Genomic DNA, 13,602 nt, shown 5'->3' with positions numbered 1-13,602 from the left:
TACTTATCTTTAGCTTATGAATTATATTCTTGTTACAGTAACTTCTCTATGCTCACAAGAAATATAGCACACCTGCTATTGAATCAAGATAGCTTACGGCAGTAATAAATTTTGATTATTATGTGAAGTACGGTGTATGGGTAAAAGATAATGCACTCTTCCATGTAGCAGTAATATATAAGTGTATAACTATATAATAACTCAGAGTTTATCACATAGAAATAACTTTAATGCGGTGAAGTATACGTATTCGTTTCCAAGTTGATTTGTGTCAACTATCTGTCATGTACTTGAGCGGCTCATCAGCATGCGATATTCTTTCTAATTAAATGAACGCATCAACTCACACGGCACGTCACTCCATTTTTTTTAACTGCTGTATGGTTGATGATGCTATGTTTATTTTGTAGTCAATTATCACTGCTGTAGCTCAATTTATTACAGTTATTTGTCCGATTTTCATTGTTTAGTTCACATAGTCATTTCCAATATGCATGTCCTGAAAAAAAAGCTAGGTGTATGGATTTAGAACAATAAGAGCATTTTTCTTTCTCTCTTTTTCTGAAAGAAAAAACATTATTAAACTATTCTCTATTACTTTGTAAAATTATATGAGAGAACAATGGGGAGAAACGATTCTGTGATTCATGTCGAATCTGAAGATAAAATACAACCGCTGCCTCTTATAGGCTACTGGTTACAAAAGTAACATTAAACCGTAACTTAATTTGTAAGAGATAACTATAGACTAATTTACACCTAATCATCTCAACAGAAAAATAGTTTAAAAATAATAACTTAGCGCCTAGCTAGCACTTCACTTCCAGGTTTAGAACACACTATTCATCAGACATGAACAGAGAGTATGCTTTCCTTTATATTTAACGAAACAAATAGTATTTAGAGGGTATTGCAAGCAACCATCTTTTAGTTATAAAACCAAAGTAGGATTCTCTTTTCGGTATTGAAGTATGCAGAAGAAAATCTCATTTCTGTTGGGATGACTTTCCTTTCCTCTTCTCCATGTAAAAGAAACCAGCCAATGAGACTATGGAGAAAGCAGAAAAGCAGACCGACGCAATATCAAGTGACACGTGGCGACCTGTGATTGCTTGGATCTTGAACAAGTTGTTAACCTTATGAGCATCTGTGTTCTGGCCGTATGCCACTTCTTCATCATGAGCATTAAGTGCATAAACCCTCACAAAATATACTCCAGAAGGTATATCTTTCTCGACAGTCCACGTAAATGAGTTGTTTGAAGCAGCGTATGGGCGAGCCACAATCTTGTGTGGGCAGGTCTTGTCTTTTTTCAAACGGTCTTCTGTTTTCCTCCAAGATCGGTCCTTTTGACTAATTGGTGCGTAGCAAAGTTTGACTTTTACGGTCTTGTAGTCCGAATCTGTCCCAGCTGAGTAGGTCTGGTTGAATCTCCATGTCACTGTGATTGTGTCCTCCCCTGCCTTGAGAACTGCAAAACTCAAACGTTATATTAATCACATTCACCATGGTTTGAGTAAAATTAAAAATAAAAGATTTATCAAACCTTGGTCTTTTGAGGGTGAAGCAGTAACTTCAAGAGTCTCTTTAAGGGAAGAGAAGTATACACCATAGCTTGTAGCTGTGAAACATGAGAGCAATAGTGAAACAACCAGGAAACCAGCAGGAACCTTCATTGATGATGTGTTGACTTTTAAACCTCAATATGTTTGACCTAAATTGAATGCAGTTTGGTTAGGATGATTCTGATGATATTGATAAGATTATGGCATTTGTGCAGCTATATATAGAGCTCGGTGATGCAACGTAAAGATATCTACCGACGTGGCTAGAAATAAAATACTCTTAAATCATCTTTAAAATTCATACAAAATTTAACTAATAAAATAGAAAGTCAAATACAGACAACCTGTGCTATGCTATATTGTTTTTTAATATAACAGTTGCATTAATATATACTAACTTGTTCCTATTTATCTGGTAGAATAACTCTTGACCATGTTCAGAGGTTGAGTTAACCAATAGTAACTTATCATACACTGCAGATTCCCTAATGCCAAGGTGTTTTTATATTCTTTAGATCCCCTACTTATCTCTAGCTTGCAACATAAATATTTCTTATAGTTATGTCCTATCATCCATAAGAAATATTGCAAACTTGCTGCTTCTTAATCAAGACACCCTGCAGCAGTATTAAATGTGGATTTTTATAACTTCATACTGAGTGCTGCTATGTGTTATAGTCATGTGAATGCCCTCTTCCGTCCACCAGTAGAAGTATATAATAACTCAATATTATACAAAGTAGTTGTTGGCGGAAGCCGATAATCATCATCTTCATTATGGTGAGTTTCGGAATGTTTGATAGTGAAAGTGGAATTGTTAGACATGATTAAGGCAGTATGATTGAACGAATGGACAGACAAGAACGAACAGTTTTGAATGTCTTGGTGCCGGAGAATGTTGCCGGACCAGTCTTATTTATACCAATGAACATGGCGGTTAAGTTTTGGCGGGAGAAACTGTCAATAGACAGTTTTTCGAATTACCCGCTTATCACCCACCATAGCTTATCATCATGTCCCGAATCCTAAGTTATATAAGTATAAATACAATTACATATCATAAATATAATCAAGTTTAATAAATCCTTCTATTAGTAGTAAGAAATTAAATTGGTGAGTCAGTTATGATTTTTTTTTATGATTTTAATGTGGTTAAGCATATGAGTTTCTTTCCTTCTTAATTTTACAATTATTAGGTTTATCATATATATTGTCAACTATGCACTGTGTACTTCAATGACTCATTGGCTTGCAAAAAAAGAAAAAGTTAACTGAAGGTACATCGCTTCATTTTATATTTCAGCTGTTGCGAGTAGAGGTGGGAAGATGAGCAGTTGGGTAAAGGGTCAAAACGGGCCGAGTGGAATTAGTTTGTCTCACTAACACTTTTTTGTCTGTTTTTTCATTTTTTTTTTTATAAATTACTGACCGTATTATTATTACAGTAATAATCCCAATCTTTGAGTAAAAGAACTGGAATATATTAAAAATAGATTCTGGGTGAATTTCAACTCAATGGACCCAGTTTACCCATTCCAATTAGACGCGTTGCAGATAAAATACAACCTGAATGGACCGATTCACAAGTAAAGGGATGATGCTATTTCTAGATTGTTTTATGTAGATGTGTAAAAAGATTACTCTATTCACTACCCTCATGCTAATCTCAAGCATCCAAGTTCAAATTAATCTTACTGTAAATTCATCTATGCTTCCTAATTAAATTATTAATTAGTAGGTTTTTTGTCAACTGTCAGCTTACGCTTGCAAAACAAAGGTACGTCACACTATATATTTTTGTCAACTCTTGAGGGGTTCATGATGTAGATATGATACGTAAAAGATTACTCTATTCACAGTACCTATGATAGATACACGAAAACAAGAGGTTGATTTATTGAAATATTAAGATAGTTGGCCCGATTCGAGACGGGCTAGTCTCCAATACAAAAACACTAGATAATCCAAATAAAGAAAACATGACAAACTAGAACATGAAATGAAATACTTAAATGAAAAATAAAAGAGTTACTTACTAAACTTCAGCCCCTAAATTCAGCCTTTTGACTTTGACTCTCCTGAAATTCAGCCCATCCAGATTTGAATTAGCAGGTTTGTATCAATACTTCTGGCCCGAAAAATCAACTTGTCCTCAAGTCGAAAAGAAGGTAATTGATGCGCTAACAAGCCATAACTTCTTGGAGTCGCTTCTTCCAAAGGATGGTCCCACCGTGATCGCCATTCAAGTCGTACCATAGCATGTATTGCAATTTCTACGATGCGCCAAGGTGGGCGCCACTCGCGCCATCCGGCTACACCTTTGTTGGGAGTCTTTCGCATGGGTCCTCCGAACCCGGTTAGCAAAGAATGAACCGCATAAAGACCGTAACTTGGATATGTATGAACAAGTTTTATAACATTTCTAGAAGGACACATGGATATGTATGACTTTTGCAGGGGGAGCTGTGTCTTGGCAGTCTAGACTGCAAAAGTGTGTTGCTTTGTCTACTACAGAGCCTAAGTATACGGCAGCAACAGAAACATGCAAAGAACTATTGTGGTTGAAGAGATTTATGCAAGAGCTTAGCTTTATGCAACAACGTTGTGTGGTCCTTTGTGATAATGAAAGCACTATTCACCTTGCGAAAAATGCTATGTTTCACACAAGAACAAAACATGTTGATGTTAGGTATCATTGGATTAGAGATGCCATTGAAGACAAGCTATTTGAACTTGAAAAGGTTCATACCAATGATAATGGTTCCGATATGTTTACTAAACCTTTAGCAAGGGAAACGTTGAAGGTAACGGGTCGATACAAGTTTGGGTTGAAGCAAAGTTATAGTATGGGTCGATACAAGCTCGATCGCCGGGAAAAGTTGGGTAACGGGTCGATACAAGTTTGGGTTGAAGCAAGTTATATATTAGAATGTATAAACATAATTATATCTATATATATTTATTCGAATAGTTATGTATATAACTTAGCCTATTTTGACTTATATTTGTATGTATGTAATAACCGATACATTCGAGTGGTTGTGTTGGTTGGAAGGCACAGGTTCAAAGGGTGGTTTTCCCTCCAAATTTAACCGCTCAAAACTGTCAAATATGAAGACATATATATATGTCTTGCCGGGAATAATAACCGGTACCAAGACAATTTTAAACTTCCAAGATGGTCCATATTTTTCCGATACTTCGTTACTGCACATTGATCAATAAACACTTAATAGTGAAAACAACGATTCATAATGTTTCCGCTGCAAATCATTTTGATGTTCAACAAAGTGGTATCAAAGCTACTAGCGAAAGCGATGCAGATCTCAGGCCAACTTCATCCACATTACCGTGTAAACATTGTTCCGACGAGAAGAGAGAACGAAGATGGTTGCAGAGGTGATGTTATTACTGCAACAAACCTGGTCACCAAATCTCAACATGCAAGATGAAAGAAAATAATGAGGAAACACAACTGCTTCGTCTTGCAATTGACACCGGAATGCAACAACAACAAAATGCAGATCTTGATCATCAAAGCGATCAAAGAATGGAGTATATTGTGGTTGGCACCGATGGAGGATTCTGGTTAGAGATGTGGTACGTAAGTAAAACCCTCAAACGTCATTATTCTGGCAATTTAGATATGTTTAAACGAATAAAGAACATGTCCGGTGTTGAAACAAAAACAGGAGAAAATCAATTTTTCTTCATAAGGGGTATATGGGTCGTCGAAGTTATGTCTGGGTCGGAGAAAATCCGTATTCAGAGTGTATTATACACTCCGGATATAGACAGAAATGTGCTAAGTCTAGATCAGTTAATTACTCAAGGTTTCACGGTGAAATTCATCGGAGATAAGTGCAAGTTATTTCCCACGTTTAGCATTCCTTTGATTAACAAGAAAAGTGATCTAACCGGAATGACTAAGGAAGAAGAGATCGGAATATTAGAAAACCAATATATGATTAGTAAAGAATCGGAACATGAGAAGTTTAAGACAGAATTTTTGAATGAATATTTTGAAAGTCTGAATATATCGACAAACAAACAAACCAGACTGGAATCACTACTACAAAAAGAGGCATTTGCTATGAAAATTTGCTACGGACTAAAATCGGTCGCAAATTTTGCTACAAATTAGCTACGGATACCTTTTGCTACCGTTTTGCTACGAATACTCCGTCGCAAATGAAATACGTAGCAAAATCCGTAGCAAATCCGTAGCAAAACTGAGGAAATAAATATAGAAAAAATAACGAAGCAAAATTCGTAGCAAAATCCGTAACAAAACCAATAAAATAAATATTTAGAAACTAACTACAAAAAGTCAAATAAAATCGGTAGCAGAATATGTAGCAAAGTGGAGAATATAAGTACATAAAAAATAATTAAATAAAATGCCTAGCAAAATTCGTAGCAAAATATAGAAAAAACAAACGTAGTAAAACTAGTAGCAACATCCGTAGCAAAACTGAGGAAACAAATATAAACTAAAATAACGTAGCAAACCAATAAAAATGAATATTTGAGAATTAACTAAAAAAATTGATAAAATTCGTAGCAAAATTGTAGCAAAGTTGAGAATATAAATATTTAAAAAACAATTAAATAAAATTCCAAGCAAAAGTTGTAGCAAAATCTAGAAAAAAAAAACTAAAACCAACATAAAAAACTTGTAGCATCATCCGTAGCAAAATTCGTTGCAAAATCGAGAAAAAAAATATTTAGAAACAAATTAATAACACCGTTAGCAAATTCCATAGCAAATTTGACAAATCATCATCATCACCATACTCAATAAATCTCATCAATAGCAAAGCTAAGTTATGGTCTTAGGAGGGTGAGATGTAGACAGCTTTACCTCTACCCCGTAGGAATAGAGAGATTGCTTTCAGTGAGACTCCCGGCTTGTAACAGAAATAAGTATGTAAAACCCGTAACAAAAACCATAGCAAAAATCAAGAAAATAAGTATTGAAAAATGATTAATAAAATATATAACAAACTAGAGAACATAAATATTAAAATATTTTAATAAGTACACAAATAATTTTGTTTTGACTCAGGCTAAGATTTAGGTTTTGTTTAATGACTATAAAGATTAACAGAGACAAATCGTAGGTGTTAATAGATTGCCCGTTGTGATGTTGTGATCCATTAAGGCCCCATATGACCTACGATTGCCCGTTTTAACCCATTAAGGCCTCATATGGTCCATTAAGACACATATGACCTACTATTGCTCGTTGTGATCCATTAAGTCCCAGTATGGTCCATTAAGACAAATATGACATATTATTACTCGTTGTGAATCGTTAAGGCTCATTGATGTCCATTAAGACATATATGATCTACTACTGTCTTTTGTGATCCATTAAGGCCCAATATGGTCCATGACGACATGTATACCTTACTATTGCCCGTTGTGATCCAATAAGGCCTAATATGACACACTAAGACATATATCACCTACTATTGCCCTTTGTGATCCAATAAGACCTATAAGGTCCATTAAGACATATATGATCACCCATTGCCCGTAGTAAACTAATAAGGCCCAATATGGTTCGTTAAGACATATACGATCTACCACTTCCCGTAGTAAACCTATGCCCAATATGGTACGTTAAGACGTATAATATCTACTATTACATGTAGTAATTCATTAAGGCTCAATATGATCCACTAAGACATATGCGAACTAATATTGCCCGTTGTGATCTATTAAGGCCCAATATGGTATGTTAAGACATATACTATCTACTATTGCTCTTTTTGATCCAATAAGACCTATATGGTCCATTAAGACCTATATGACCTCCCATTGCCCGTAGTAAACTAATAAGGCTCAATATGATACATTAAGACATGTAATATCTACTATTACCTGTAGTAATCCATTAAGGCCCAATATGGTCCATTAAGACATATTCGACCTAATATTTCCCGTTGTGATCCATTAAGGCCCAGTATGGTATGTTAAGACATATAATACCTACTATTGCCCGTTGTGGCCCATTAAGGCTTAATATGGTCCGTTAAGACATATGTGATCTATCATTGACAATTGTGATCCACTAAGGCCCAATATGGCCCGTTAAGACATATATGATCTACTATTGTACGTTATGATCCATTAAGGCTCATTATGGTTCATTAAGACATATATGACATACTATTGCACGTAGTAATCCATTAAGTCACAAAATGGTCAATTAAGTCATATATGGCCTACTATTGTCACTTGTGATCCATTAAGGCACAATATATTCCGTTAAGACATATAATCATATACTACTGTGCATAGTAATCTATTAACGGCCAATTTGGTCCCTTAAGACACATATGATCTACTATTGCCCGTTGCGATCCCTTAAGGCTCAATGTGATCCAAAAAAAATATATGATGTACTATTGCGCGTAGTAATCCAATAATAATATAACATAATTGAATTTGGGTAACTTTTATGTTTATTTTAAAAAGTCCGTATCCATGTTTGTTATATTCTATAACATATAAAGGATTATCATTGATAATAATAAAATCAGTTTTAGGAAAATTATTCTAATATGTCAATTTAACATGATAATATGATAATACAATTTCATTTTAAAATTTAGAAATTAAAATTAAATAAGATAACGTGACAAAGGAACCTCAAATATTAATTAATTGAAACCAAATATTTAGTATATATATAAAAAATATGTAGACCTTTAAAGCATATGAATTATATGAGCTTACATTATTGATTTATTTTTGACGTGTTCCCTTTTGTTCATATAATTTATTAAAAAAATCTTTAAAATTTATTTTACCAGATTAAAAATTTTTAGATTCAATTCGCTTTTGTTTAACATTACAAAATTTGACATTTTTTTTTAACTATTTGTAATTATTGCTCGTATAAATGTGCCGAAAGTATGACAACTCTAAAGTACAAATCATAGGGTGTGACTGTCTTTTTCGTCATGTTTTTTTTTTTTTTTTTTTTTTTTTTTTTTTTTTTTTTTGAGTTGTATTCTTATTACCTTGTAAATAGTCAACACCTACCTTAAGGGATCGCTGATAAATAATTATTTTATATATGTATTGTTCTCTGTTAAAAAAGAGGCTACAATTATTGTGCTCTAAAATATGGATATGCCTAGGTATAACAATATATTATGCCAATAGAAGATTATTGCCGGAGATTAGAGAATCATTATTGATTATTATTATTATGGGGCCAATCTATCCGGACACCCACTGCGCCTAAATCCACACTTTTGCAAACCTAGACGCCTCGTATAGACCTATACGAGGCGTCCATGCACTGAATTCGATGGGTGTACAGGGGGTGTCAGGCACGTTGTTTAAGGAACCCTATACGCGGGGTCTTGGTCTATACGAGGCGTCTCCGTTTGGAAGTTTTTTTTGGCTGAAATGAGGGGTGTTTTGGTGGGTTTTGGGTTGGTTTTTTGGATGGTTTTTGAAGATTTGTTTTTTTGATGAAATTTTTTTAGGTTTTAAAAAAAGTTTTTTTTTCTTTTTTACACTATAAAAAGTTGTTGTTTTTTAAAAATTAACTATTTGCCTTTAAAAATCGTTTTTTTTTTATTTTTAAAAAAGTTTTGTTTTTTTTTTGTTTTTTACAATATAAAAAGTTTAAAAAATTTTTTTGTTTCAGCGTCGATTAAATCAACTATTTTAAAAATCGGCTCTTTAAATATATTATATTGTTTTTAACATTTTACTTTTTTAAATATTATTCTTTCGATTAAAATTTTATTTCTTTCAAATATTGTTTCCGTATTATATTCAGGGGTTATATTGTTTCCGTATTATCTAAATTTAAGAGAACAATCATTGAGTAACCGAATAACTGAAAACAAACATAAATATGACATATATAAGATAACTGTTTACATCCATAACAAAAATATAGAAGATAAGTTTGTACATCCACAATAACAATAAAAACAACAACAGGTCTATGCATCAAAATCCGAATCTGAATCCTGATGCTGCTGCTGCGGCTGGTGCTGCTGCTGCGGCTGCTGCTGCTGATGTGGTGCTCGAACCGGTGGAAGCGGTATCGGGGGTAATCCCTCTCTCTCTCGTCTATCCTGCTCCGCCCGTACCAACCAACCTACCAAATCGTCGAGCCTGTCAAGCCTGGCTCGTACATCCGGATGTAGTGCAGCTCCTGGGGCACCACCTCGAATAGCGTGACGTGGAAACTGAGGTGCCCCGGCAGGTGGCGGTGGCTGTGGCCCCGCTGCACCGTCTAGATCCTCCGGAGGGTCCTCCACGGGCACTACATCAGCAGGATCTGCAGGAGGATGAACGTCCTCGAAATGCTCTGGTAGGTCCTCCTCTCTCCATACGCCCCCCTCGCGGTTTTTAAACCGCGGGCCAACCGGGAACCTCTTGATAACCCTCATCCCCCATAGCGACGGCATACCCATCCGCGTCGGCATGATGGCCGGCGTCCGTAGATGTGGGTCCTGATGTGGTACGAGGCCAAATGAACGGGCAATGACGGTCACGTACGCCCCGCCATACAAAAATCCGCGCTCCTGCCGGTGATGGCCGGAGGCGAAGTACTGGGCTAGACCGTGTGCTAGCGCGCACGGCCTCCTATACAACAAACAATATAGGAAAAAAAGATCTGTGGTCGTACACCACTCACGGCTGTAGCCGCGCGCTGATATAGAAGTGGCGAGCAAATGGTGCAGATACCTGCAGATAGTGTTAGCGAAATACAAAAACAGAGATTAATAAACAGTGCATATAATCACAATAATTGCAATAATAAACGTACATACCTGTATAGTGGGTCGCTAACAAACGACACCCTCCCCTTCGACTTGTCATGCTCCCAATGATCCGCCCCCGCAATCACCTGCCAAAACCCAACAAGAGTGGGTTTTTCAACCACCACTAGCCCCGCTGTGTAGATCTCAGTCTCGATCTCCTCCTGCATGTATAAACCAGAGCGCACCGCAAACTCTGCTAGCGTCATCGAACGCTGAACGCCAGCAAGCCTGAAAGAAACCTCAGGCGGAGGGGGAGCACCTGGGTACGGAATCATAAATAAAACAATATAATAATAAATAATAAATAATAAATAATAATAATAATATTAATAACAATAACAATAATTAATAATAATAATAATAATAATAATATAAAGAAATAAATAAATAAATAAATAAATAAATAAATAATATTAATAAATAAATAAATAAATATCAATAACATTCACCTGGGTACGGAATCGGCACTGGCTCCCCAGGAGGGTGAAATGTGAATGACGAAATGAACTCGACCAGCAGCTCCCTGTAGGTCGGCGTGTGCGCCAAATCAAAAAGACGATGCCACGGGGAATCGATAGGTATAAACCGACGCACTCTCGGCGTCTCAGCAATCTCCTCCATCGCATCCCAGTCGATCGATGCATGCGATCCAACGTGCATCCTCCTAAGCTTCTGGCAATGACGGGCGGCGTCAGTGCCGTCGGGAAACTCTAGATAGGGATGCCCCTGCAACGTATCCACAGGCGGTCGCTGTCTCCGTCGTGGACCCTGCTGTAGTCTTTTAGCCAGTTATCGTACACGTATTTGAAGACTCCTTGTAGTCTTTTAGCCAGTTATCGTACACGTATTTGAAGTACGATTACCAAAGTTGCGCCTCTTATCAGTCCACGCAAAGACAAACATCTCCTTGTAGTCTTTTAGCCAGTTATCGTACACGTATTTGAAGACTCCTAAAAAGTAAAAATAATTTAATAAAATTTGCATAGGTGAGTCGTATGTTATTAGAAAAACTTACTAGAACGTTTGCACTCCACAAGTCGCTTTCGCATGTTGCGCAAGTGGTAGTCGTAGATGGGTATGGATGGAGACTCAATCAATGAACCCCAGAATGACAAAAATGTCTTCCAGTCGTCGTCTGTGAAGGCACCCTTGCAGTGCTTCATAACATTCTGTTGTATGTGCCACCTGCAAAGAAGCCTGGAGGCGTCTGGAAATACTTTAGCACACGCGCCCATAAGGGCTAGGTCTCTATCCGTTAAAATCACACGTGGCTCCATACATTCATCCAACATTGCCTTAACCCTCTCAAGCACCCACACAAAGTTATCACCCCGTTCTTTACTAACAACGGCATGCGCGATAATAAACGATTTGTTGGTAGGCGTCATACCAACAATCTGGATAAAGGGCATATTGTATATGTTTGTCTTGTACGTTGCATCGATCATCATGACGTGGGGGAATGCACGCCACAAGACTCTCGAGTCCCGATGAAGAAAGAAGATCTCTGTTACGATCTCTGTTCCGGGTTCTTCCCGGATCTCGTAAATAAAGTCGTTCTTCATCAGCACATTTTCTAGTGACTGCATGGGAGTCAATCCTTGTCTTTGTTCGGCTCTAATCTTCGCTACAACGTTTTGAACGTCTTTCTGAACATGAAACCTGTCGGGGTCCTGCTTCCTTATCGTTTGAAATATTTTGCGCGGCTCCATGTTTTGAGCTGTCAGCTGCTCGATCAGTTTCATTTCGCTTGGAGTAAACCTTCGCACAAACGCGTGGGCCGACAGGTCCTCACAAAGTTCGTGGTTATGTTCAATTGTTCCGTCTTTTATCTCCCAGGTTTCATACGGGTGGTTTCGGACAGCCAGCAGGTAAAACGGGCAACCGGTTTTTTTGCTTCCAGCTTTTCTAAGTGTTGCTGTACTCTGGTGCTCACCACCACGATCACATTCAAGCCATACCCTCCCGGTTCTTCCCCCGATTTTCTTTGATCGACGGGTGACAATAACGAAACCATCCGCATTTGCTATTTCTTGTATCCGTTTCTTTAGTTCATCTAAGGAGTTGAAAACCTGTAACATCGACAATAATAATAATAATAATAATAATAATAATAATAATAATAATAATAATAATAATAATATAATAATAATAATAATATAATAAAATAATAATAATAAAATTAATAATAATAAAATATTAATAATAAAATAGTAATTTATACCGTCTTTTTTAAGTACAGACTGTCCAGAATGGGAGGTGCTTCACTACCATATCTACCATATCCACCATAACCACCATATCCTCCAACGTCCGAATTGTTTTGATGAACATAAGGAGTGCCCGGGGAAATGAATTGCTGATGATCACCGTCTCCTCCGTATCCACCGTATCCCCCGTATCCACCGTATCCACCATATCCACCGTCCCCTCCGTATCCACCGTCTCCTCCGTATCCACCGTCTCCTCCGTATCCACGGTCTCCTCCGTATCCACCGTCTCCTCCGTATCCACCGTCTCCTCCGTATCCACGGTCTCCTCCGTATCCACGGTCTCCTCCGTATCCACCGTCTCCTCCGTATCCACCGTGTCCTCCGTATCCACCGTCTCCTCCGTATCCACCGTCTCCTCCGTATCCACTAGCAGGGTATGAGTCATCTACAGGGGCTGTTTCATCAACAGGAGGATGCTTGTTCAAATCTAGAAACGGGCTGTTTTGTTTTCCTTGTATACTAGACACAACCTCCTCTTGCTCATTAGAATCGGGAATGCCAGACTCCTCCAAAATAGACAACCGTATCATCATTAGTAAATAATAAACGAAAACAACAAGTAATTATAACATTTACGCTAATAACTGTTACCGGAACGCTTTCGTGCCCCCAGTTTTCGCTAGAATATTGCCCGAAGATATAGTTGCCGTTCCAATATGATGACATTTCAACACTCCGGGATGATAATAACGCAAACACAAATAAAAAAACAAACAGAATGTGAGTGGTTTTTTGTTGAAACCTCGGATGTGGACCAAGAACGCACTGTAGGTTGCATTTTATGGGAGCTAAAGACGCCTCGTATAGGTCTTTACTCCCCGTATGCCTTTAAGTCATGTCAGACATAGTCCCTTCATAGTCAAATCGGTCAGTCCAAGACGCCTCGTATAGGTCTATACGAGGCGTCTAAGGGCCTTCGTATTGGCCCCTCGTACAGGCCTAGACTCCCCGTATAAGTTG

The 13,602-nt window shown here is 37.3% G+C and overlaps 3 protein-coding genes across 3 annotated transcripts; all 3 read right to left on the bottom strand.

Annotated features, from left to right (window-relative positions):
* Positions 1 to 623: 623 nt before the first annotated feature.
* LOC110879846 (high-affinity nitrate transporter 3.1-like) lies at positions 624 to 1,747 on the bottom strand. The gene is made up of 2 exons (XM_022128378.2): positions 1,547 to 1,747; positions 624 to 1,471 (listed from the first exon to the last, which is right to left on the bottom strand). Exons 1-2 carry the CDS (start codon positions 1,674 to 1,676, stop codon positions 987 to 989), a joined length of 615 nt encoding a protein of 204 aa, XP_021984070.1. The 5' UTR covers positions 1,677 to 1,747; the 3' UTR covers positions 624 to 986.
* Positions 1,748 to 9,316: 7,569 nt separating this feature from the next.
* Positions 9,317 to 11,137, bottom strand: LOC118482257. The gene is made up of 3 exons (XM_035977930.1): positions 10,819 to 11,137; positions 10,379 to 10,628; positions 9,317 to 10,292 (listed from the first exon to the last, which is right to left on the bottom strand). Exons 1-3 carry the CDS (start codon positions 11,027 to 11,029, stop codon positions 9,542 to 9,544), a joined length of 1,212 nt encoding a protein of 403 aa, XP_035833823.1. The 5' UTR covers positions 11,030 to 11,137; the 3' UTR covers positions 9,317 to 9,541.
* Positions 11,138 to 11,194: 57 nt separating this feature from the next.
* Positions 11,195 to 12,324, bottom strand: LOC118481851 (protein FAR1-RELATED SEQUENCE 5-like). Its single transcript, XM_035977156.1, has 2 exons — positions 11,385 to 12,324; positions 11,195 to 11,319 (listed from the first exon to the last, which is right to left on the bottom strand). The coding sequence occupies exons 1-2, from the start codon at positions 12,112 to 12,114 to the stop codon at positions 11,195 to 11,197; spliced, it is 855 nt and encodes a 284-aa protein (XP_035833049.1). The 5' UTR covers positions 12,115 to 12,324.
* Positions 12,325 to 13,602: the final 1,278 nt, after the last annotated feature.

The sequence above is a fragment of the Helianthus annuus genome, chromosome 9 (genome assembly GCF_002127325.2).
Source record: "Helianthus annuus cultivar XRQ/B chromosome 9, HanXRQr2.0-SUNRISE, whole genome shotgun sequence".
Taxonomy (NCBI): Eukaryota; Viridiplantae; Streptophyta; class Magnoliopsida; order Asterales; family Asteraceae; genus Helianthus; species Helianthus annuus.
This window is presented reverse-complemented; position numbering and strand designations above follow the sequence as displayed.